The 26,828-nt window shown below is 46.2% G+C and overlaps 1 protein-coding gene across 1 annotated transcript; it reads right to left on the bottom strand.

The window, feature by feature from the left end:
* Positions 1–1,948: 1,948 nt before the first annotated feature.
* On the bottom strand, positions 1,949–26,532 carry RSPH3 (radial spoke head 3). The gene is made up of 10 exons (XM_075266618.1): positions 26,441–26,532; positions 17,435–17,577; positions 16,123–16,210; positions 15,717–15,858; positions 13,988–14,133; positions 9,251–9,454; positions 6,915–7,077; positions 6,490–6,576; positions 4,542–4,630; positions 1,949–2,056 (listed from the first exon to the last, which is right to left on the bottom strand). Exons 2-9 carry the CDS (start codon positions 17,545–17,547, stop codon positions 4,554–4,556), a joined length of 1,020 nt encoding a protein of 339 aa, XP_075122719.1. The 5' UTR covers positions 17,548–17,577; positions 26,441–26,532; the 3' UTR covers positions 1,949–2,056; positions 4,542–4,553.
* Positions 26,533–26,828: the final 296 nt, after the last annotated feature.

Raw genomic sequence — 26,828 nt, 5'->3', positions numbered from 1 at the left:
GACAGGTCTTCTATTTAGGAAGATAATTTAATATAAGACACTGTCGTCTTAATATGGAGCGGCTCCCGACTGACAACCAGAAGTCATGCCGGCACTTCCTTAGCAGAGGGAGAGGAGAGGGAGACAGGAAGGTATCCTACCTACCTTTCCCATCTTCGTAGCAGTGCTGGTGCCGCTGTTCATCCCGGCAGCAGTGGGTGGGGCTAAGCGAGGCTTCCGGCGGTTGCGCCGGAGAGCCTCACTTCATGGGCATTGCAGCCGGCTGGATGCTGCTCACTGTGCTCCGTGTGCACAGAAAAGCCGGCTGCTGCCTCTGCTATATGCCGGCTGCTGCCTCTGCCTCTGGGATGAGCTGGGAACTCCCCACAGCATATGCACAGCGGGCATCTCCCAGCTCATCCTACAGCAGCCAGAACAGTGGATACAACAGCAGAGGCAATGATTTTTGGTGATGCCTTATTTTCAGGGAGTGCCTTATATTAGGCCAGTCAACAAAAAAAAAGGCCCATGCCTTACTTTCGGGGAGGGGGGACCAGGACCTATTTTCGGGGAAACACGGTAGTGTATAGTAAGGTATACTTCTGCCCATATAGTGTAGAGAAATAGTACATTGTAATAAATAGTAAAATCTAATAAATGCTTAACCCCTTCCCGCCGATGGCATTTTTTGATTTTCGTTTTTGACTCCCCTCCTTCTAAACCCCATAACTTTTTTATTTCTCCGCTCCCAGAGTCATATGAGGTCTTAATTTTTGCGGGACAATTTTTTCTTCATGATGCCACCATTAATTATTCTATATAATGTACTGGGAAGCAGGAAAAAAATTCAGAATGGGGTGGATTTGAAGAAAAAATGCATTTCTGCGACTTTCTTACGGGCTTTGGTTTTACGGCGTTCACTGTGCAGCCGAAATGACATGTCCCCTGTATTCTGTGTATTCATTTTGACCCCTAAAAAAAATTCCAAAACGGTGTTAAAAAAAATTTTTTTTTCTAAAAGTCGCCATATTCCGACGGCCGTAACTTTTTTATACATAGGTGTACGGGGATGCATAGGGCGTCTTTTTTTGCGGGGCCGGGTGTACTTTTTAGTTCTACCATTTTCGGGAAATGTTATTGCTTTGATCACTTTTTATTCAAATTTTTATCAGCATTAAAACAGTGAAAAAACGGCGGTTTGGCACTTTTGACTATTTTTCCTGCTACGGCGTTTACCGAACAGGAAAAATATTTTTATAGATTTGTAGAGCGGGCGATTTCAGACGCGGGGATACCTAACATGTATATGTTTCACAGTTTTTAACTACTTTTATATGTGTTCTAGGGAAAGGGGGGTGATTTGAACTTTTAATACTTTTTATATTTTTTTTATATTTTTTTTTACTTTTTTTTTTTGCATTTATTAGACCCCCTAGGGGTGTTGAACCCCAGGGGGTCTGATCACTAATGCAATGCATTACAATGCTAATGCATTGCAAAAAATCATCATCTCTTTTGCAGGCTGCATACACCAGCCTGCAAAAGAGAGAATTTGCAGACCGGCTGGGAGCCTTTAACAAGGCTCCCGGCTGTCATGGCAACGGGGGGTCGGCCCTGGAGCATGCTCCAGGAGCCGGCGATCCTTGCCAAAATGGCGGCGCCCATGCGCCGCCGGGAAGATGGCGCCTCCGGCGCCTTTGACAGCAGCGCCGGAGGGGTTAATGCCTCCGATCGGTCCGGGGACCGATCGGAGGCATTAGAGCCGGTTGTCTACTGCTTAAAGCAGTAGACACCCGGCGGCTATGACAGCCGCCCGGCTCCCGGGCGGTCGCCATAGTTACAGACCCGACACGCGCCGTACTATTACGGCGCATGTCGGGAAGGGGTTAATAAGAGGAATTGTTTCCACTTAATATTACATTTAATGCTAATGCAGTTATAGGTATTTATTTTAGAAATCACCATTCAATAACTGTAAAATAATATTTTATTTGATATCCCACTGCTAAAATTCATTACGCTTGTTTGCACACATTGTTGCTTGGCTGGTGTTGCATGTCTGCAGCCGAAGTGTCCCCTGCAAATAAACAATATGCCGATTATTTAGCATGCATTCATTAAATAAATAAAACTACAGTTCTACAAAAGTTATTCAATAACATACATTCTGTGTGGGGAAGGTGGCTACTTAGGAGCATATAATACTGTGTGAGGAGCGTGTGGCTACTGTGGATCATATAATACAGTGTGGAGGGACTACTGTAGAGCATATAATACTGGGGGGGCTACTGTGGAGCATATAATACTGTGTGAGGATCTACTGTGGAGCATATAATACTGTGTAGGGGAAACTGTGGAGAATATAATACTGTGTGGGGGATACTGAGCAGCATATAATACTGAGTGGGGGCTCAAAGTGGACCATATAATACTGTGTGGGGGCCACTGCGGGGCAGATTGTACTGTGTGGGATCCCTTCACTATTTATATCACACAATATCTGTTTTATAGTAGATGTGATATTACTAAAGACCGTATTAATATTGCACGGTCACTATAAAATAGATCCTGTGTGATGTAAATAGTGAACATTAATTCTTCAAAAGTACCAAATGCAGAGACCTTTAACTTTCAGTACAAGCTTTGTAAAGCCCCATTCACACAACTGTAATTTGTGAGTCCATAACTGTCTGCAATGGTGGATCCTCAGAGCTGAAGGCTGCTATCAAAGCAATCTGAGCTTCCATAACACTTCTGCAGTGCCACAAGCTATAGCCTCCATGCCACATTGATGCAGTCATTCATGCAAAAGGAGCCCCCACCAAGTATTAAAGGGGTATTCCCATCTACATAATTATTTTTTAATTTGTAGATGATTAAAAGTTAAACATTTTTGCAAATATAAGTAATTAATAATTCTGCAGAGTTTTAAAGATTTTCTCTAACTTTCTTAGTGGTCACAGTCTGTTATCTTGATCGGTTGCCATGGATACGACCACCAATGAGAAACTTTCTAAGGTCAGAAAATCAGCCATGATGTCCTTATTGTGGCCGGGATATCTTCTGATACATGTAGTGTCCCTGCCTGATAACACAGCTACAATAAGAAACTCATGGCTGGGTTCCTGACAAGTCCCCGACCATAGGAAGTTTCTGCATTAGTAGTCGTATCCATTGGCAACCGATCAAGATAACAGACTGTCACCACTAAGAAAGTTAGAGGAAATCTTTAAACCTCCGCAGAATTTTTAATTACTTATACTTGAAAAAATGTTTAACTTTTAATTATCTACAAATATAGATATGATTATGTACATGGGAATACCCCTTTAAGTGCATTTCTGTATATAAACTTCACAGAGTGGCTGATTGACTGTAGATATTAGACCGATAAACTAAAACTTAACCTTTATTAACATGTCATTGAGGCTAAAAACGACCCCACCCATGACAGGGTTATATGTAGTGCAAAAACACAGACAGGGTATGATAGCTCCCCAATCTGTAGTTACTCCGTAAATTATACGACGCACAGGACCTATATCTGCACGACTCTATTTTATTTGCAGACCCTGCCTAGGTCAAAACTACAGCATCTGTAGCAAAACTGACCTGAATAGTGCACTTGTTAAACTGCCCTATCCAAGATAGATAATACGAGTAATATAGAGACACTATCGTCCCCTGCCTGTCCTATAATAAAAGCTAGTGCTGTGTGTGGCACAAACGAATAGGCAATATTGATAACCAGGCATACAAAGAGGCTAAATATAAATCGCCCCTCCCCTCGACATACCTGATTCAGTAAAGACTCAGTGGGCCCTAGGCAATGGATTGTATATGGAAGGCAACCTAATGTATAGCTACCTATCCAGCCCCTCGATGTGGTTTAGGATTGAAACCCACACCCTATAATTGAAAGATAATTCTGTCCCACTGAGGGTATCAAATATAGCAATAAGAGCTAAGCCCCGCACACGGGCCGGTCCATGATAACTATAGTCTAGTGATAGGAAAGCGCTCCAACCAATTTCTAGTAGGCTAACAAATAAAACACGACTCTTAATGACACATGGCTCTACGCATTTTATCTGCTTCCAACAGACTCATCAGGAGCTAACTGTGCTATAGTAAGATAATTACTGCCTGATCTAACGCTGCCCATGATGTGCGGTTAAAACCACATTTTCCAAGGCACTGATGGTGTGCCCTAGTAATAGCAGAGTAGTAGTAGTAGTATAGAGTCATTCAAATGGCTCCACCCCTTCGTCAGATCTGGATATGCAGTGGCAAATCCTCACTTTATTGAGCTTCACCGTATACCTAACTCGCCTCCTTCGGCTGCACTATTGAGAAGCCAAACACGTTTTTCCTCACCCGGAACCCTTCTCGAACGCGTTATCTTATTGCAAATAAAGTACTTATCGTTTGAATCAAATTCACCTTACCTTTTGTCCTGAGTGAGCGCGGAACCGATTTAATTGTTTGGATATATCCCTAACTTACCTGCAAACTTATATGATATATGTAATATTCTGTTACCAGTCTCAACATGTATGTACCTTAAATTCGTCTTATGCTCCAGTTGACTCTGTTAGCTCCAATTTTCTGTAATCATCAATCCTCTTTTCCACTACTTCACGAATTAATACTAGTATAATAAAATAAAATAAAAAAAATATACTCATCACAAACATGAAAAGTGGACAGACCAGAAGATTTTCCATCCAAAATTTACTACCATAGTCATAGCAGTTACAGCTAGCAATCATTGATAGAGCATTAAAGAAGCACTCCGTTTTATGTTCAGCCCCCCACCCCCACCCCTTTCTACATAAGATAAGGTAAGATAAGATAATCCTTTAATAGTCTCACAGTGAGGAAATTTCAGCATGTTACAGCAGCATAGTAATACAGATACAGGATAATACATAGTAATATATTACAGAAGTAGACACACATATGCTGAAAAGAGAAGATCTACTAGGAGTCCGTAGCAGCTTAGGAAGAGAAGAAAGAAAGAAGGAAGACTTCATAATCATATTAATTTAGTTTTCTGTGCGGGGTGATCTTCGCTTGGTCTCATGTAGATTATACAACCTGACCGCCGTTGGAAGGAAGGACCTTCTCACACTTGGGGTGAAGCAGACAGTCACTTACAGTGCTGCCAAGTGCCATCAAGGTCCCATACATTGGGTGGGATTTGTTCTCCCGCATGGAGCTGACCACTGACAGTATCCTTCTGTCACCCACCACCTGTACTGGGTCCAGGGGGTTCCCCAGGACAGAGCTGGCCCTTCTAATCAGACTGTCAAGTTTATTTCTGTCCCTGGTTGATATACTGCTCCCCCAGCAGGCCACACCGAAAAAGATGGCTGAAGCAACCACAGAGTTGAAATAGGCCCTAAGAAGTGGCCCCTGGACTCCGAAGGCCCTCAGCCTCCTGAGCAGGTAGAGCCTGCTGTGGCCCTTTCTGTGCAGCGCCTCCAGGTGATCAACCCAGTCTAGTTTATTGTTGAGGAGCACACCCAGATACTTATAGGTCCTGACTATCTCAATGCATGTCCATGGTTACGTGTTGCCTTTTCTAGCAAATATAGTGCTACTGCTGCCTCATGTGAACAGCTTGTGAATTTCCAGAGGTCACTGTATTTTTCAGTGAACCGGAATGACTTCTAGTTCATTGAAAAACATAATGACCTCTGGCAACTCACAGGCTGGTCAGTGGGACAGTGTTGGGTATTATCTGTCAAAGAAGGCAAAAAGCAAGTTTAACCCTCATGGCACCTTAAAGGTGGAGTGCTTTAAATAGTATTATTACATATGCATCAGCAGAAATATACTACATACTACACGGTGGCCCTCACTATAAACTATTTAAATGCAGTATAAACCTGTTTCAGTTTAGCTCTAATTTGATTACTATATCATATAAAAGCAGTAGGTACAGGGGTTGTAGGTACTGAGCCCTAAACCCTGAGGAGACCCCCAAAAGTCCTTCTGCCACATTAAAGATTTGGCATTGTGGCCCAAGGGCTTTAAGGTACGCCTCTGTCTTTGACCATTTAGGTAATGTCTTCAAACCTAAATAGGGAATTTCACTTTTAGTAAGGGACTAGAAGACTGAGCGTTCTGCAGCACTTAGCCGTCCACTGTATGTAACACATATATATATATATATATATATATATATATATATATATATATATATATATATATATTCAAAATACACTTCTCTTTCCTCATCTGAGGCCACTGTGATCAGGTCTCACTTGTATGTTTTGTTTTTTTTTTCATTATGATGTTTGAGCACTTTGGCAGTTTAGTTTGTTTAATGTACAATTTATAAATGTTGTAAAACTGGTCATAAAGGCTTTGAAATCTGTGTGATGTACAATGCTCTGGACAGGGGTGCCAAGCAAGGTACCCCACACTATTACATCAGAAGATCCCAAGTATCTAAAATACATTTGTATTAACTTACAATATTCACTGCAAGCAATCACTTACTGTCAAGCACTGTCCTGCCCAGTTCATTACTTTCTAATGCTTGCTTCACCTCAGCCATTAACCATGGCATGAATCCCGTCTCAACATCTGTAAAAGGAAATTGTGAGTAAAACAAATGAGTCAGGCACATAAAGAAATGTCCTGGGGTTAGCTCTGCTCCTGTTCATCTTAACTCGGCACATAGTCATAGCTGAGCAACAAGAAACCAGATAGCCACCCGGTGGACACAATTCTCCAAAACTAACACATTTATAAAACTATGTTTTCTTTAGAACACCACGGAATTTCAGAAAAACACATAATTTACTGTAATCCATATAATGAAACTGCTGACAGGCTCCCTTTATTGCAACATTATTCATTTTGGAAATCAGTGTTAGTTTTAGTTTAGCAAGCTACGTAATATATAAATAACATTTACAAACCCCTTTCCACAGGATTATAGAAGTATCCATTGTCTCTCAAGCTGCTAAACACAGAAGGAATGAGATCAGCCAGATACTGCTGGGCAAAGGCCCTGGCTGCCACTTTCTCCGCTGTCTCCTTTTCTTTCAGAAGCATTATCCTTTGTTGCTGTTTTCGACGCTCCTGCAATGAAAATAAATAATAAATCTGTAGATTGCAAAGATATGAAGAGAATTTTTTTTACATGCAGGCATAAACTTCTGCCATGTTCAGCTCTTCTTGTCATTTAATAGCAGCTGCTCTACTGATTCTGGAGCCCACCTGACAGTACAGAATCTAAATAGTATAACAGGCTCCAAAACTAATTGCACTGATTACTCAGGAATGGTGGGAGCTAGAGAAAAAATTCCAACTGCACTAAAATCAGAAGAGGGTAACTTATTAAAAGATGATAATTACTGGAGTTGGTGGAGGCAGTGAAAGACACTCTTTAAGACCCCATGAACAAGACTGAGTGTGCATCCAATGTGGGGTCGAAATTGCAGAGGAATACAGTTGGATGACACTTGGAGCAACATCCCAGTGCATTCTGTGATGCATTCACAACTATGGGGGCTTCCAATCGGAACAGAATGGTTTAGAAGCCCCCATAGACGTGAATGTATCACAGGATGAACTCTGATGACACTTGGATGTTACTCTGAGTGTCGTCCAACTGCATTCAACTGCAAACTTGGTCCCACATCAAAAGCACTCTCGTGTACATAACACACTAGCTTTGGCAATGCCAAATATCTATTCGGACGTGCCAATAAAGCCTGTTTGATTTGATTTGGGTCTAAACAGAATCAGACTGTCCCACTGGGGTATTGGTGAATACCCCGGTGGGCCTGTGACTTTAGGCAGGGCCGACTTTAGGGAGAAGGGGGGGGGGGCAAAACTGGGCAATTGCCCAGGACCCCAGCTCACAAAGGGTCAGGCCCAGCCACATTGGTAACGGAAAGGGGCCTGGCATCATATGCTGCAAGGACCTTTTCCAAAAGAAGCCTGCCCAGGGGATGTCTGTAAAAATAACAAACATATTTAGTCACTTCTCCTGGGCATCCAGCTATCCGCTGTCATCTTTTGGCCACTTCTGGCCTGTAGCTGATGTCACGTGTTCCGGAAGTCATTGCTGAGGCCTGTGATTGGGCCTCAGTGGATATGTGGGGCGTGCTGGTAACATAACGTCAACATTTCCCAGGTGATATCCAGAACGTGTGGCGTCAGCCGCAGAACCGGAGAAGAAAGTCAGCAGAGCAACGCGAGGATGCCCAGGAGAGTTAATCAAAGTTGAGTACAGCTGTTATTTTTTTACACCTCCGATTATTATACTCTGGGGACTGAAGAGATCTCAGAGTATAATAATAGGAATGAAATAACAAAACGAATTTCAAGGGGTTTGTATGAAGTGGCTTGAGGCTCTGGGGTGTATGGAGCCATTGTTCAGCATATTATACTGTTTAGGACCACTGTGGAGCATTATACTGGGAGGTCCTCTAGAGAGCATATTATATTGTGTGGGGGCACTGTGGAGCAATATACTGGGGGAGGGCTCTGGGTAATATATTATATAGTGTGCGGCCACTGTGGCGAATTATACTGGGGGGGGGGCCTCTGGGTAGCATATTATATTGTGTGGAGCATTATACTGGGGTGGACGTTCTGGGGAACATATTATACTGTATGGGGCTACTGTGGGGAGCATATTATACTGGAGGAGCTTTGAGTAGCCCATTATATTGTATGGGGTCACTGTGGAGCATTGTACTGGGGGCCCTCTGGGGAGCATATTATACTATGTGGGCCATTGTGGAGCATTATAATGTGTTGGAGCTCTGGGCATCATATTATACTGTGTGGGGCATTATATACCATGTGGGGCAACTATGGGGGGGATCAGGGGAGCATTTTATACTGTGGGGGGTCTACTGTACAGTATTATATTCCATGTGGAGCATTATACTGTGGGGAGGGGCTCAAAATTACTGCTGGCAGCCCTGTGTGCTAAGTCTGCATCACAGCTCCCTCAATCTTGCAGATGCGTGTAGTGCTCCATGGCTGACAATTCCCCACACAGTAGTGTTGATGAATTGGACATGGAGTTATTGGGGAGTGCACAGTATGAGAGGGGATAGTGATACTGAGAAAATACTCAGGATAGTCAGCACATATGTAAGAGTTCAGTTAAGGAGTTGTGGTGTAAGCTATTAGCAGGAAGCTGTTGAGTGGACACCCATAACAAGTTCATCTGGTGTGCCCTAGGAAATTCAGTATGACACTGGGTCTGTCTTTAGTGATCCTGTTGGCAGTGTACCTTTTCCTCTCTATGCCGCCTCTCCTGTTCTTCGAGTCGTTGTGCCTCAGCAAGCTCAGCATTACGCAGTTCCTCAAAAGCACGCTGCTGTGCACGTAAATTTGCCAGTTCTTCTTCTTCCATTACTTCCAGTAGAGCCTGCTCAATTGTCTTTCCAATCAACACTTCCAGTATTGGCTTTACCTCCAGATCAAAGTCAAATAGCTGAAATAAGGAAGAAAATATATTTATCCCGAATAATTTACAACGTGAGAAGCAATATTACCATTTTATCATTTTAGATGTTCAAAAAAAAGCATTGCAATGTACCATATACTTGTATTCATTTTAGGAAAAATACAGTGATCCCAGAAACAAAACCAGATTTCACCTATTATTTGGTATTGTGTAGTCTGGGATTGTTTTCACTGTTTTATAACATGGGTAATTTTCTTAGAGCAATTTCTCAATAAGAAATTGTTCAGACGTAATATAGTTGGCGTGTAGATTCTGCAGAAATAAAATAAATGGGGTAAAAATGTCAGTGTGGAAAAATAAGCATGCTGTGAGCATTCACCACATGCTCAATATGTTGTAGAAATGACATGGAGCTTTGAACGGATCTCACCAATACTTCAATACTTATCCACAGTAATATCCATTTAACACATACAGATTTTGCTGCACACAAGATGCACTGCAGAAAAACACTGCAACATGTAGCCATACACTAATAGTTACAGTCATGGCCATAAGTGTTGGCAGCCCTGAAATTATGGCAGAAAATGAAGTATATCTCCCAGAAAATTATTGCAATTACACATATTTTGTTATACACATGTTCATTTCCTTTGTGTGTATTGGAACAACACAAAAAAAAAAAAAAACACAACAGAAAAAAGGCAAATTGGACATACAAAACTCCAAACCTGGGCTGAACAAAATTGTTGCCACCTTTTCAAAATTGTGGGTAGTTTCAAGCATGTGATGCTCATTCAAACTCACTGGTGGCAAATAACAGGTGTGGGCAATGTAAAAATCACACCTAAACTAGACAAAAAGGAGAGAAGTTGACTCAAATTTACATTGTGTTTCTGTATTTGCCACACTAAACATGGAGAACTAAAAGTTCAGAAGAAAACGGTCTGAGGACTTGAGAAACAAAATTGTGGGAAAATATAAAGAATCTACAAGTCCATCTCAAGAGATCTTCATGTTCCTTTGTCCACAGTGCACAGCATAATCAAGAAGTTTACAACCCACGGTACTGTTGTTAATCTCCCTGGATGTGGACAGAAGAGAAAAATTTATGAAAAGTTGCAACACAGGATAGTCCAGATAGTGGATAACAAGCTACAAAGAAATTCAAGCTGTGTTGCAGGCTCAGGGTGCATCAGTGTCAGCACCAACTATCCACTGACATTTGAATGAAATGAAATGCTATGGCAATGCTATGGCAAGGAGACCCAAGAGGACACAGAGAAAAAAAAAAAAGCTAGACTGCAGTTTTCCAAAATGCATTTTTGCAAGCCAAAAACCTTCTGGGAAAATGTCTTGTGGACTGGTGAGACCAAGATAGAGCATTTTGGTAAAGCATGTCATTCTACTGTTTGCTGATAACGCAATGAGGCTTACAAAGAAAAGAAAACAGTACTAACAGTCAGATATGGTAGAGGTTCAAAGATGTTTTAGGGTGGTTTTGCTGCCTCTGGCACTGGGTGCCTTGACTGTGTGCAAGGCATTACGAAATCTGATGATTAGCAAAGGATTTTGGTTTGTAATGTAATGTCAGAAAGCGCACGTCAACACACTTCAAAAAGCAGTTAGGGGGAGTTCACACGGAGTAACGTGCCGCGTGATGTGGCACATGTACGCCGTGTGAGACTTTGCAGGCCGTATACGCTCCCATTGATTTCAATGGGAGCGTGGATTGTAAACGCCGCGTTATTTTGCGGCCGCAAAATCACGTTGGCAAAATAATGCGGCGTTTATGATCCCGGCTCCCATTGAAATCAATGGGAGCGCATACGGCCCGCAAAGTCTCACACGGCGTACATGTACCACATCAAACGGCACGTTACTCCGTGTGAACTTACCCTAAGATGGAAACAAAGTGCTGGAGACTTCAGCAGTGGCCAGCAATGAGTCCAGATCTAAATCCCACTGAACACCTGTGGAAAGGTAAAATTGCTGTTGGGAGAAGGCTGCCTCAGGTTCCGGACCAAAAACTGAGTAGCTGCGACTGAAAGCCTGTGCACTGCATCCAGCTGCGCACTCCGCTCTGGAATAGGCCCAATGAATGGGCCTAGTCCAAAGGAGGGAGTGTCTTCAGGCCGAATTGCGAGGCCAATTCGCCTGTAGAATGAGCATTTTGCTTCTTTTTTCTGGGAGCCAGAAGAAACGGCTCCGGGAAAAAAGACCTGAGCGGCTCCCATTGATTTCAATGGGAGCTGTCTTTTTGGTCAGGGTTTTGAGTCGGATACGGCCTCAAAATCCCGACCAAAAATCTTCATGTGAACTTACCCTAATGGTCCAAAAGTTCTGTTGAGAGCTGTAAGAAGTTAGTTAATGGTCATAATAAGTTATTGCTTTCATGGGTTTTTACCAAAGGGTGTGCAACCAAATATTAAGTTGAGAGTGCCAGTAATTTTGTCCAGTCCATTTTTGGAGTTTTGTATGAAATTATATTATTTTTGGCTTTTTTTTCACTTTTTTTGTGTTGTTCCAATACACACAAACAAATTAACATGTATAGCAAAACATTTGTAATTGCTACCATTTTCTTGCAGAAATACTTAATTTTTTGGAAAGATTTCAATGGTGCCAACACATAAGGCCATGACAGTATGCATTAATAGTGCATAATTAAAGGATTTATTCAGTTTCTAACATTGATGGCTTATCCTTAGATCCTTATTAGATCCATGGGAGTCCCACACCCAGGACCCCCGCATATCACAGGTATCAAGTCAACACGGCTTGCGGTATGGTTTACATACTCACTTGCCATACAAACTGTAGTGAAAAGTGCAGGTACTGCAGCACTGACCCACTGAAATCTATGCAGCAGTGATGCACTCACTGCTAGAGTTTGCAAGGTGAGTGAGCGGCGTTGACTTGCTGTATACAAACAATACTGCATAATGTCTTGGTACTGGTGACCTGCAGAGTTGTAGATGTTAGACCCCTGCAAATCTAATATTGATGGCCTATCCTAAGCATAAGCCATCAATGTTACAAACTGGATAACCCCTTTAACATCAAGGTTTTCTCTGAGAACCAAATATATAGCGCATATCTTCTGATATTTTATGGCATTTCCACAGGATACTCCACAAATATCTTTATGGGGGTCAGGAAGATAAGGAGGCTTGGCTGTTTCCATGCATCTCCATTTTGCATTTTCTTGGATGAGACTGCTGCCAGTTGCTTTGGCTTCAAAAAGACAAGGGCCCTCTTATCCATGTGCAGGGCCGGCGTCAGCGCACGGCATAGTCGGGCAAGTGCCGGGGCCCACAGAGCCTCTGGGGGCCCCCCGGCACTTGCCTGTCACAATTTCAGCTCATCGGCGTCCGTCCGCCGATGAGCTGAAATACATACGCGATGCAGGAGCTGTGAGATCAGCTCCTGCTTTAAAGCTCCGGCCCCGGCTTGCGTGTGTAGGCGCGATGACGTCATCGCATCACGCCTACACACGCAAGCCGGTCCGGAGCTAAGCAGGAGCTGATCTCACAGCTCCTGCATCGCGTATGTGATTGGAGGGAGAGAGAGAGGAGCGTCGGGGGAACGAGGGAAGGTGAGTGATAGAAGGTGAGTGATGTAAGTGTTTGTTTTGTATTACATTACATATTAAGGTGAAACATAATGAAGGGGGCCCATGAAACTGGGGGGCAAATGAAGGGGAGGGGGGGGAACAGCATGACACTGAGGCAGATGGAGGGAGGAGAACAGCATGACACTGGGGCAGATGGAGGGGGGGGGGGAGAACAGCATGACACTGGGGCAGATGGAGGGGGTGGGGAGAGAACGGCATGGAACTGGGGACAGAGATGGAGGGGGCCCAATGAAACTGAAGGGGCAAATGAAGGGGAGGGGGGGAACGGCATGACACTGGGGCAGAGACGGGGGACATTAAACTGTGGGCAGATGAAGGGGGAGAACGTGATGAAACTGGGGACAGAGATGGAGGGGGGACATGAAACTGGGGGCAGAGGAAGGGTGTATATGAAACTGGAGGAGAGATGGAGGGGGGCATATAATTTACGGGTGACTGTAGGAGGATTATACTGTGTGGGAGCACATAATAAATGAATGAGAATGGGTGGAATCAACATAAAAGTGGGTGGAAATAAATTTGCCCCTCTTTCTACTCTTTAAAAGATTGGGAGGTATGGCGTTGGTGACGCCACACTCCTGCATGACGTCACTCGCTTCATCTGCAACGCACAGTGTCTCGACTCCCCCACCTCCTTTACAAGAGGGCCCACTGAGGCTCTGTCGCCCAAGGGCCCATAAAAACCTGGAGCCGGCCCTGTCCATGTGGTTAGGAATTGCACATATGAGATCCTCATCTATCAGACATCCTCTGGATATGCTAATAAAGTCAACTATTAATGACTAAAATGACAGCCCCTTTGCCTGCAGCAACACTGGGTAGCCTTCCAGCCTATCACTTGGCATCTACTTTCTAAATACATTGCAGAAAACACACTGGGCCTTCCTGAGTACTATAGACCACAAATTGGTTTAGATATTTACTTCTCCTTCCAAGATCTGAGTAGCAACATCAGCTCCAGTCTTGGCTGGAATAAAGAGGGGTGTGGGAGGTCTGTCCAAGAAAGCATCTGTTTGGCATGCCATGTCCTTCTCCTCAACACGGTCACTGAGCTCTTCCAAGTAAAGTTCTGAAACAAAGATCCCATAGCATAGAGATTACAATTCTTCCACCAACTATGGCTCTTCATTCAGGTGATATTGTTGTTGACCAACACCTGTTCCTCCCAATCCTCCATATATATTTGATTTGACCAAGTGTGCATGTACTTTGTAATGGGAAGAGGGGAGTAAAGAGCTGCCAGACTCTTCTGAACACGACTTATCTCCCTTGAAAACAAAAGGATCCGGCATGCTGAGATCTAACAGCACATTCCTTCTCTCCTACCGGCATCTGCTGAAATATGCTAACATGCATGATGACATATGGCTAGATTATGTTCATAATATGGATCATCAGATTTGTCTTAGCTGACAAATGGGAGTGTATCAACCTATATTTGGTGGGGGCTTGATGCTGTGGTTTCTGTTAAGGTTGTGTATCCACCTGACCGGATTTCTAAGGAAGTGACTATGGCTGCAGTAATTTTAGAACCTGGTGGATGAGCACAACCTCTCTTATCACCCGATCTACCATCTTTTGTTCAGGCTGATACACAACTGGAACAGAAACCAGTCAATGTAAAGCCCGTCCCCAACTCTCTCCCCCTTCAACAGCAAGGAATTCATCCAGACAGGTTTTACACATAGAAGAGCAGTGCCAACCATTTTCACAATCATATTTGTAGAGACAAAACAAGCCCATGTATCTTACTAAGAGGATGCAGTAGGTATCAGGGCAGGTATCGTAGTGCTAATTCAGTGCTGCTTCCTCTTCACTATATTTGCCTGTACAAATGAATGAGGATTGCTGCACTTCTCGGAATCAGCGATTCTCATGACTAGTGCCAGAGATCAAAAATGACCATAAAGTAATGGCATATCTTAGCGATTTGTCTACACTTAATGAGACAGTAATACTCATTAAACTCAATTAGAACCATAAACCTCTATACCAAGAAAAGAAAGATTTAATGAACTATCTTTTATAATATATCACTGAGACATCTCAGAAGGTGCCTTTAGTGGGGGTCTATGAGTCAACTCTCCTACTTAGCATGTACTCAAGGAAGGTAATGGAGCATAGCATTTCATTATCGTGACTAGTGGGCATTGCTGTTCACAGAACTTCATTGTTGACATCTGACAGGACACAATGAGACCCATACAATTCAGTATTAGTGACGCTGGGTTCACACTAGCGCCCGGAGTCTGTTCTGAGCTTTCCGTCTTCTGCATGCAAAAGACGGAAAGCTATCAGACCGGGTCCGGCCGTGTGCGCCGGTGAGCGATTTATGCCACGAAACCGTTTTTTTTTTTTTTTTTAACCGGACACAGAGTACTGCATGTCCGACTCTGTGTCCGATTTTAAAAAAAACGGTTTCACAGTGGAGAGCATAAAACGCTCACTGGCGCTCACGGCCGGATATCTTTCAAACCCATTCAAATGAATGGGTTTGAAAGACTCCTGCAGGTTTCCGTCTCCTGCTCAGTTTTGTGCAGGAAACAGAAACCTGCATGAACGGAGACCCGGGCGCAGATGTGAACGAGCCCTGACAAGCACAATGACTTGCACAAAAGTGTGTAATATTGCAAAGAATAATATTCGGCCCACCTGTCTGCACATCAATGTGTTTCCTCCCTTCTACAGGCTCTGGTGACCTAGATCTCAGTAATTCTTTTGCACGTTTCTTTGCGAGTGATCTCCTGCGGGCCTCCTGATTCCTCTGAATCTCTACTGGATCTGGCAGGGCAGACTAAATGAGAAGAGCAGTAGTGAGTTCTGTAGTCATAACATTTCTATGCGAAATGAAATTCCAAAACTAAAAAATAAATCTCCTGTCAAAAGGCACAACATAATTTCTTTATAATGACTTTCAAGCAAAGTAGAATGATTAATAATTTACAAAGGATATACAAATGTAAGAAGTACTGTGGACATAAAATGAATTTTAGAGCTATTACTTGTGAAAGCAGAGCACCTTACAATAACATATTGAGGTCCAGTGTATCCCACTTACCAATGGTAACATGTGTTGGGCATAGGTGTTGCCTCGTACCACCCTTCGGTCATACATAATATTTCCATAACTGTAAGTCTCTTCAGTCCTATAACAGAAAAAAAATACAAACATCTAAAAAAGTGGATGAGCATTGGGGCAAGAGTGTATGTTATTTTACTTTAATGATCCATCTCATTTCCGGGGTCCCAGCTTAACATCTAATGATTATGAAACCATCTGCATCTGTTTGACATGTGTCAGGTGAGGAGGGGGTTTGAGGGTCTGGCATGCTGAATTTTAAATTGACCAAGCCTTTGTTCTCAAATAAGATAAGCCTCTAACATAGTATCTAAAGGTGCAAAAATATTCACTAGGCAATGCCACTATAGGTCAAAAGCAGTTTCATTACCTTATCCATCTTTGTATAAGAACACTTATTTTGATGCTGCCTGACCTTGTTGTGAGAGGAATGCCAATGGACAGTATTACAGTAACCATGTTTCTTATCTCTCCCTTCTTGCATCAAAACTTCCTTTTATTCCACACAGCATACATATTCAGGAAAATTCTCAGCATTTGGAATGGTTCCCATCAGGTAGGTTGAAGGTACTTAAAGAGGAGCTTTTAATACCGCTAACATGTCAAGCTGCTGCTCCACTGATTCCAGAACAGGTGGAATTTTTTCTCTAGCCCCCACCATTCTAAATAAGTGCTGATAGTTTAGGTGCCTGATATAAATTTCAGGTGTGTGGTGTCAGCTAGGAGCAGGATTCTGAACTCTGACATTGCCTCTAATAGGCGCTCTGAACCCCATCCTCTTGCGTGCTCCTGCATGACATACTTAGGTTTTCTATTGTCAGATGGGCAATATCAGGCACTAAAAATAACTGCACTGATTGTTTGGGAATGGTTGGAGCTAAATAAAACATTCCAACTGCTCTGGAATCAGTGGAGAGGCATAAATTGTTAAAGGTCCTTTTTAAAGCTCATCATCTTACATGTAAGGCACTGAAATGGTGCTGGCTGAGGAGCTGAGGGATATTTAATCCCCTAGATGCAACAGTCAATAGTGACTGAGGCATCTAAGGGGTTGTTTACAATTTTGCCTCCCTCGTCGGCTCTTTTGTGCCGTGATCAGGGGAGCCAATATGTTGCTATGGTCACCTGGCAAACAGGAATGTTGACGTAAAAATGAAAAAAGTATGGTTTTCTCTATTTCTCCAAGAAAAAATTGAAAAAAAGTCACAGATTCTTAAGACCAGACTGGCTGAGTCCTTAAGGCGTTAACAAGTTTCCATATTATCTGTAGACACATCGACATTTTACTCACATAGGAGGCTGTGGTCCTCTGTACTTTCTGCGGTTCTGAACAACTCTGGGTTGACTAGAGAACGTATATGTCCCACTTCCCATTTCTTTCTGGCTGGGTAATACGGACGTCATGGCTGCAGTTTACGTCTTCCTTTTATTGATCTGTGGAAAATATAATAGTGGTGCTGCTTAAAAGAAGAAAACTTAAACAACGAACAATTTGTCAATACACTAAGGTATCGATGTTATGAGAAGAAGCAAGCCATCTTGAAATATCTACTACAAGAATGACAAAAATCTCTCTACTTTGATGTAAACTGATTGAACACAAAGGTGAACCAAATGTCTAGCTACAGCCTATGGGAAGAATATGCAAATCTGTCTCCCAAAATGTAAACAGGGAGACAGTGCCTCTGTTATGCTGCCCTCTATAGTCTAGCTACAGCCTATGCAGGGAAGCATTACATGTCAACAACTCAAATGAATGGCCTTCCATGTAATACACCAGAGTCGCTCTACAGGTCTGCAAGGACAGCCATTTACTATAATTAGGCATATGGATGGGGTCCGTGTGCTTTCCGCACGCTGCCCGCCCGAATCATGCGGACAGGAAAGTAGATTGTGAACTACTTTCCTTTCTGCATATTCGCTGTGGAGATCTGGCGACAAGCACATGGACCCCATTATAGTGTATGGGGATCCATGTGCTTTTACCGCATGCACAGCGCCTGCAATTGCGTTTGGTATTCCGTTCGGGAGGGACCCCTTGTGGACTCCCCATGACAGAATACAAACACACATTTGAACAAGGCCTTATCTAATGACAACTGCACTAGGTGCCATGAACATTTCTCACTAAGCGCTACTTACATCTTATATAAGTATACATAAGTATAACATTTTTATTATTTCAATATTTTTATCTCAGATACATACACGCCTTATAGAGCAATACTTGGGACAGTAAACCAATGGTAGATAAATACCTGCTGGAGGTTTAGAGTCCCAAATTTATATTTTAAGCATATGTTCACATGGTGTAATTTGCTGCTGATTTTGGGCGAATTCCAGGTAGACTCCTCGGTATATCTACCATGGCTTTCAACCTTCAAACACTTTATTCCACTGTAACCAAACAAATCATTGAAATTGGTTTTAAACCCACAGCAGGAGTCACTTTGTGCTGTGGGTTTTTCATACAGCATCTGAACTAGATTTGCTTCAATCCCATCCACTATGCTGAAAACATAAATCTGGGATTACGCTACTTGTGTCCCAACTGGTTAGGTATTGAATCATGCATTTCAATTTACACGAATACGTTTTATGCTTTTATCAATGACCTAAGACTTGGGGGATCCTAATAGCAAAGTTCACTTCTAGGTTAAAACCACGTGGCAGACTAATGTTACACAAAGACTCCTGCAGATTCACTTTAGATAAGGTCAGATAAAGTAGATAAGGTTAGATACGGTACATCAAGTCCAACCTGCAAACTTATCAAGTTGATCCAGGAGAAGGCAGATAGTCCCCATAATAAGGACATCAAGTGCCCTATCAGAGGAAAAAAAATCCTTCCCAGCTCCAAACATAGCATCAGATTAAGTCCTTTGATCAACATCCTATCTCAAAAATGTCTAGCTCCCATAAGCTTTGATATTCTTAGGCTATGTTCACACTACCTTTATTACAGTCCGTTGCAGTCATCTGTCATGGTCTACTGTTTGTTCGCATGAAGGTGAAATATACAGTAACATGTGCTACTTATCACTTCAATTATAAACTACAAGCAATTCTTCAAAGAGGAGCCATGTGCATGCACTTTTCATAAAAAAGTAGCTTTACAGACGAAATGCATGAAGTAATGAGTACCACATATTACTATGTACTATGCTCCTGGGTCCAAATGTAAAATCTGCAATGGGCCCCCTATCTAGTGAATAGCGCTATATTTTATGGGGCAGAGTGACCTCTGGGGCCCCCTCAGTGTTCAGGGCCTGGTAGCGACCTATCCCTTTGAGTCCCCTATAGCTACATCCATGGGTAAAATGCATAATAACATGCACTACTGCAATTAAAAACTGCATGCAGTTTTTTTTAAAAAAAATGCACTGTATAAACTCAGCCTTACTGAGAAGTGAAAGAATTGGTGGCCCAGTAATGGATGCAGAGTGAAAGAGACACAAAGAGACAACATGACAAAAGTGGTGGCCAAAGTCGTCGCATAGCTCTAGTCTACAGAAGCTTTCACCACCTCCCCCAAGTCCAGTCTTTCACAACATTTAATAGTCACTACTCCACTGATTCCAATGCAGTTGGAATATTTTCTCTAGCTTCCAGCGTTCCCATTCCTCTATACTGTCAGGTGGGCGATGACAGGCATGAACAGGTAATGAGTAAGAGACAGTACAGAGTCTAAGGGCTAGTTCACATGTGGGGCGCCGGCGCGGGTTTTGACGCGGCGAGCCGCGGCTTCCGCCTGAAGAAAGGACATGTCGCTTCTTTTCTCTGCTAGCAGCAGCCCGCCGCTAGTGGAAAAAAGAAGCCCGGCAGTCTACATAGACCACCATTGTAAAGGGGCGGATTTTGAAGCGAAATCCGCTGTCAAAATCCGCCCCTTTGTTCACGTGTGAACGAGCCCTAAGTAGCATATGAGGCACCAAAACAGTACCTACAAACAAATACTAAAAACTGGAGCTGGTGGAGGTGAAAGGTCCAATATAAAGAGGTTGTCCAGCATATTTATTGTAAGCCCTCGTGGGCAGGGCCCTCTACCTCACTGTGCCAGTCGGTCACTGTTAGTATTATATCTACCTGTATATTTTGTGTATTGTATGTAAACCCCCAAATGTAAAGTTCCATGGAATTAATGGTGCTATATAAATAAACAATAATAATAATTTGTTTTATTTTTTTTTAATTGGAAAAAAAACTATCACACCTCTGTCCCCAGTGCTCTCGAGCATCCAAGTGAGGTCCAATCTTGCTGCTCGGGTGTTTTCCTCACCAGCTGTGATGTCCTGGCTCCCTTCCCTGATTGGCCTCAGTGGTCACATGCGGGGAGGATTTCCACACGCAATAACGGAGCTGCAGGACCGGAACGTGCTGGGAGTCACCGCTGCACTGGGGACAGGGGAGTATTTTTTTTAACAAAAATTTTCACCTCCCCGGCCTAATTTTTTTAAAAAAAATATGTTATCCGGGACAACCCCTTTAGGTCGTACTTTCCTGAGTTTGAACTGAAAGATCATCGGACCAGAGGTTTGGTCACAGTCAGACAAATGCCGAACACAATATGAGGTCCAGCAGATGAAACAGATCCCAGGAAGTGCTGGTTCTGTTATTAGCACTGATACTGTTATATATCACACACATATATAAATAGATATATAACACAAATGGGGCAGATTTATTAAAACGGCGTAAAAGCAGAACGGCGCCAGGCGCTGTGATTGGCTGCTATGGAAACTAAAATAGTTTTACTTTTAAGACCATTTGAAATCATTCTTCCCCATTCTATCACCGCACTGCCATCTGTACAGTCTCCCCCTCTCCTTCTGTCTCTACCCCCTTCCCTCATAGACTGTAAGCCCTTGCGGGCAGGGCCCTCTAACCCACTGTGCCAGTCAGTCACTGTTAGTATTATATCTACCTGTATATTTTGTGTATTGTATGTAACCCCCAAATGTAAAGCACCATGGAATTAATGGTGCTATATAAATAAACAATGATAATAATAATAATAATAATAATAATTCTATGTAAATGACCTCCTTAAGGTTCCCTGGTCCATCACGTGACGCCTGTACTTCATATAGTGGCATCACTAGGCAGGCAGTCCGGAAGACCACCTCTTATAGCACAGCGCCCTGCCAGTGTCCTCTACCACCTCAGCACCGACCTGCTCATTAGAATGGGGAAGGGGTTATGAGAGGGGCGCCCACCCTCACCTGTCCTCGGCTCTGAGATCCAGCCTCTACCACCTCAGCACCGACCTGCTTATTAGAATGGGGAAGGGGTTATAAGAGGGGCGCCCACCCTCACCTGTCCTCGGCTCTGAGATCCAGCCTCTACCACCTCAGCACCGACCTGCTTATTAGAATGGGGAAGGGGCTATGAGAGGGGCGCCCACCCTCACCTGTCCTCGGCTCTGGGATTCCGCCTCTACCACCTCAGCACCGACCTGCTTATTAGAATGGGGAAGGGGTTATGAGAGGGGCGCCCACCCTCACCTGTCCTCGGCTCTGGGATTCCGCCTCTACCACCTCAGCACCGACCTGCTTATTAGAATGGGGAAGGGGCTATGAGAGGGGCGCCCACCCTCACCTGTCCTCGGCTCTGAGATCCATCCTCTACCACCTCAGCACCGACCTGCTTATTAGAATGGGGAAGGGGTTATGAGAGGGGCGCCCACCCTCACCTGTCCTCGGCTCTGAGATCCAGCCTCTACCACCTCAGCACCGACCTGCTTATTAGAATGGGGAAGGGGCTATGAGAGGGGCGCCCACCCTCACCTGTCCTCGGCTCTGAGATCCATCCTCTACCACCTCAGCACCGACCTGCTTATTAGAATGGGGAAGGGGTTATGAGAGGGGCGCCCACCCTCACCTGTCCTCGGCTCTGGGATTCCGCCTCTACCACCTCAGCACCGACCTGCTTATTAGAATGGGGAAGGGGCTATGAGAGGGGCGCCCACCCTCACCTGTCCTCGGCTCTGAGATCCATCCTCTACCACCTCAGCACCGACCTGCTTATTAGAATGGGGAAGGGGTTATGAGAGGGGCGCCCACCCTCACCTGTCCTCGGCTCTGAGATCCAGCCTCTACCACCTCAGCACCGACCTGCTTATTAGAATGGGGAAAGGGCTATGAGAGGGGCGCCCACCCTCACCTGTCCTCGGCTCTGGGATTCCGCCTCTACCACCTCAGCACCGACCTGCTTATTAGAATGGGGAAGGGGCTATGACAGGGGCGCCCACCCTCACCTGTCCTCGGCTCTGAGATTCCGCCTCTACCACCTCAGCACCGACCTGCTTATTAGAATGGGGAAGGGGCTATGAGAGGGGCACCCACCCTCACCTGTCCTCGGCTCTGAGATCCAGCCTCTACCACCTCAGCACCGACCTGCTTATTAGAATGGGGAAGGGGCTATGAGAGGGGCGCCCACCCTCACCTGTCCTCGGCTCTGAAATCCATCCTCTACCACCTCAGCACCGACCTGCTTATTAGAATGGGGAAGGGGTTATGAGAGGGGCGCCCACCCTCACCTGTCTTCGGCTCTGAGATCCAGCCTCTACCACCTCAGCACCGACCTGCTTATTAGAATGGGGAAGGGGTTATGAGAGGGGCGCCCACCCTCACCTGTCCTCGGCTCTGGGATTCCGCCTCTACCACCTCAGCACCGACCTGCTTATTAGAATGGGGAAGGGGCTATGAGAGGGGCGCCCACCCTCACCTGTCCTCGGCTCTGGGATTCCGACTCTACAACCTCAGCACCGACCTGCTTATTAGAATGGGGAAGGGGTTATGAGAGGGGCGCCCACCCTCACCTGTCCTCGGCTCTGGGATTCCGCCTCTACCACCTCAGCACCGACCTGCTCATTAGAATGGGGAAGGGGTTATGAGAGGGGCGCCCACCCTCACCTGTCCTCGGCTCTGAGATCCAGCCTCTACCACCTCAGCACCGACCTGCTCATTAGAATGGGGAAGGGGTTATGAGAGGGGCGCCCACCCTCACCTGTCCTCGGCTCTGAGATCCAGCCTCTACCACCTCAGCACCGACCTGCTTATTAGAATGGGGAAGGGGCTATGAGAGGGGCGCCCACCCTCACCTGTCCTCGGCTCTGAGATCCAGCCTCTACCACCTCAGCACCGACCTGCTCATTAGAATGGGGAAGGGGTTATGAGAGGGGCGCCCACCCTCACCTGTCCTCGGCTCTGGGATTCCGCCTCTACCACCTCAGCACCGACCTGCTTATTAGAATGGGGAAGGGGTTATGAGAGGGGCGCCCACCCTCACCTGTCCTCGGCTCTGGGATTCCGCCTCTACCACCTCAGCACCGACCTGCTTATTAGAATGGGGAAGGGGCTATGAGAGGGGCGCCCACCCTCACCTGTCCTCGGCTCTGAGATCCATCCTCTACCACCTCAGCACCGACCTGCTTATTAGAATGGGGAAGGGGTTATGAGAGGGGCGCCCACCCTTACCTGTCCTCGGCTCTGAGATCCAGCCTCTACCACCTCAGCACCGACCTGCTCATTAGAATGGGGAAGGGGTTATGAGAGGGGCGCCCACCCTTACCTGTCCTCGGCTCTGGGATTCCGCCTCTACCACCTCAGCACCGACCTGCTCATTAGAATGGGGAAGGGGCTATGAGAGGGGCGCCCACCCTCACCTGTCCTCGGCTCTGAGATCCAGCCTCTACCACCTCAGCACCGACCTGCTTATTAGAATGCGGAAAGGGCTATGAGAGGGGCGCCCACCCTCACCTGTCCTCGGCTCTGAGATCCAGCCTCTACCACCTCAGCACCGACCTGCTTATTAGAATGGGGAAGGGGCTATGAGAGGGGCGCCCACCCTCACCTGTCCTCGGCTCTGAGATCCAGCCTCTACCACCTCAGCACCGACCTGCTTATTAGAATGGGGAAGGGGCTATGACAGGGGCGCCCACCCTCACCTGTCCTCGGCTCTGAGATTCCGCCTCTACCACCTCAGCACCGACCTGCTCATTAGAATGGGGAAGGGGTTATGAGAGGGGCGCCCACCCTCACCTGTCCTCGGCTCTGAGATTCCGCCTCTACCACCTCAGCACCGACCTGCTTATTAGAATGGGGAAGGGGTTATGAGAGGGGCGCCCACCCTCACCTGTCCTCGGCTCTGAGATCCAGCCTCTACCACCTCAGCACCGACCTGCTCATTAGAATGGGGAAGGGGCTATGAGAGGGGCGCCCACCCTCACCTGTCCTCGGCTCTGAGATCCAGCCTCTACCACCTCAGCACCGACCTGCTTATTAGAATGGGGAAGGGGTTATGAGAGGGGCGCCCACCCTCACCTGTCCTCGGCTCTGAGATCCATCCTCTACCACCTCAGCACCGACCTGCTTATTAGAATGGGGAAGGGGCTATGAGAGGGGCGCCCACCCTCACCTGTCCTCGGCTCTGAGATCCATCCTCTACCACCTCAGCACCGACCTGCTTATTAGAATGGGGAAGGGGCTATGAGAGGGGCGCCCACCCTCACCCCCACCCTCACCTGTCCTCGGCTCTGGGATCCATCCTCTACCACCTCAGCACCGACCTGCTTATTAGAATGGGGAAGGGGTTATGAGAGGGGCGCCCACCCTTACCTGTCCTCGGCTCTGAGATCCAGCCTCTACCACCTCAGCACCGACCTGCTCATTAGAATGGGGAAGGGGTTATGAGAGGGGCGCCCACCCTTACCTGTCCTCGGCTCTGGGATTCCGCCTCTACCACCTCAGCACCGACCTGCTCATTAGAATGGGGAAGGGGCTATGAGAGGGGCGCCCACCCTCACCTGTCCTCGGCTCTGAGATCCATCCTCTACCACCTCAGCACCGACCTGCTTATTAGAATGGGGAAGGGGTTATGAGAGGGGCGCCCACCCTTACCTGTCCTCGGCTCTGAGATCCAGCCTCTACCACCTCAGCACCGACCTGCTCATTAGAATGGGGAAGGGGTTATGAGAGGGGCGCCCACCCTTACCTGTCCTCGGCTCTGGGATTCCGCCTCTACCACCTCAGCACCGACCTGCTCATTAGAATGGGGAAGGGGTTATGAGAGGGGCGCCCACCCTCACCTGTCCTCGGCTCTGAGATCCATCCTCTACCACCTCAGCACCGACCTGCTTATTAGAATGGGGAAGGGGCTATGAGAGGGGCGCCCACCCTCACCTGTCCTCGGCTCTGAGATCCATCCTCTACCACCTCAGCACCGACCTGCTCATTAGAATGGGGAAAGGGTTATGAGAGGGGCGCCCACCCTCACCTGTCCTCGGCTCTGAGATTCCGCCTCTACCACCTCAGCACCGACCTGCTTATTAGAATGGGGAAGGGGCTATGAGAGGGGCGCCCACCCTTACCTGTCCTCGGCTCTGAGATCCAGCCTCTACCACCTCAGCACCGACCTGCTTATTAGAATGGGGAAGGGGCTATGAGAGGGGCGCCCACCCTCACCTGTCCTCGGCTCTGAGATCCATCCTCTACCACCTCAGCACCGACCTGCTCATTAGAATGGGGAAAGGGTTATGAGAGGGGCGCCCACCCTCACCTGTCCTCGGCTCTGAGATTCCGCCTCTACCACCTCAGCACCGACCTGCTTATTAGAATGGGGAAGGGGCTATGAGAGGGGCGCCCACCCTCACCTGTCCTCGGCTCTGAGATCCAGCCTCTACCACCTCAGCACCGACCTGCTTATTAGAATGGGGAAGGGGCTATGAGAGGGGCGCCCACCCTTACCTGTCCTCGGCTCTGAGATCCAGCCTCTACCACCTCAGCACCGACCTGCTTATTAGAATGGGGAAGGGGCTATGAGAGGGGCGCCCACCCTCACCTGTCCTCGGCTCTGAGATCCAGCCTCTACCACCTCAGCACCGACCTGCTCATTAGAATGGGGAAGGGGCTATGAGAGGGGCGCCCACCCTCACCTGTCCTCGGCTCTGAGATTCCGCCTCTACCACTCCGCTGTACTGTAATGAGACGTCTCCCAGGGACACCGCGTCTCCATAGCAGCCGCAGCACCATACACTACAATAGGTCATGTGATCGGCCAGTAAGGGAGGTGCTTATGTGGTGTGCAAAGCGGTGGACGGAAGAGGAATCCTCTCGTTACCTTACTGTATTAACCCTATGGTTGGGGAGGAGCTGCTCCTTATAGTAAATAGCCGCCTCAGTCTCCCTTACTTGTGAAGACCTTTTGCCCCCTAGTGCTCAGGTCCTGAACTGAAGTAGTTCACCAGCTCACAGTGGATTGGCTAAGTCCCCCAATTCCATAAGGGCCAGGTCCTTACCAGTGGTAATATATGCATAGCTCCCAAGTGTCCCGATTTCCGCAATAAACTTTATTAGATCACCATCGGCTGTTATCTCCGGGGAAAAGTTTATACTATGTTCCTGCAAGGACCTGGATGATTACGTCAGACGTCACATGACAGGGGGAGGGGGCGTGTCTGTGCTTGAAACACGATCCTTCACATGAAGAAGAATCATATCAGTGGAGGAAAATAGAGAAACGGCAGGTGCCTGGTGTACTGTGAGAGGGCAGAGATGTGGAGACATGAATCTGGGGGCAGAGATGGAGGGACATGAATCTGTGGGCAGAGATGGAGGGGACATGAATCTGGGGCAGAGATGGAGAGGACATGAATCTGGGGGCAGAGATGGAGGGACATGAATCTG

Source organism: Leptodactylus fuscus, chromosome 3 (genome assembly GCF_031893055.1).
Source record: "Leptodactylus fuscus isolate aLepFus1 chromosome 3, aLepFus1.hap2, whole genome shotgun sequence".
Taxonomy (NCBI): domain Eukaryota; kingdom Metazoa; phylum Chordata; class Amphibia; order Anura; family Leptodactylidae; genus Leptodactylus; species Leptodactylus fuscus.
The sequence above is the reverse complement of the archived record's forward strand: the minus strand, read 5'-3'. Positions and strand labels throughout refer to the sequence as shown.

Coding starts and splice junctions, on each gene's coding strand:
- RSPH3 (XM_075266618.1), bottom strand. CDS start 17,547: ATGACGTCCGTATTACCCAGCCAGAAAGAAATGGGAAGTGGGACATAT. Junction 9,455..13,987: donor CTCAGATCTTGGAAGGAGAA/GTAAATATCTAA, acceptor TCCTTATTTCAG/CTATTTGACTTTGATCTGGA. Junction 4,631..6,489: donor GGGCAGGACAGTGCTTGACA/GTAAGTGATTGC, acceptor TTATTATACTAG/TATTAATTCGTGAAGTAGTG.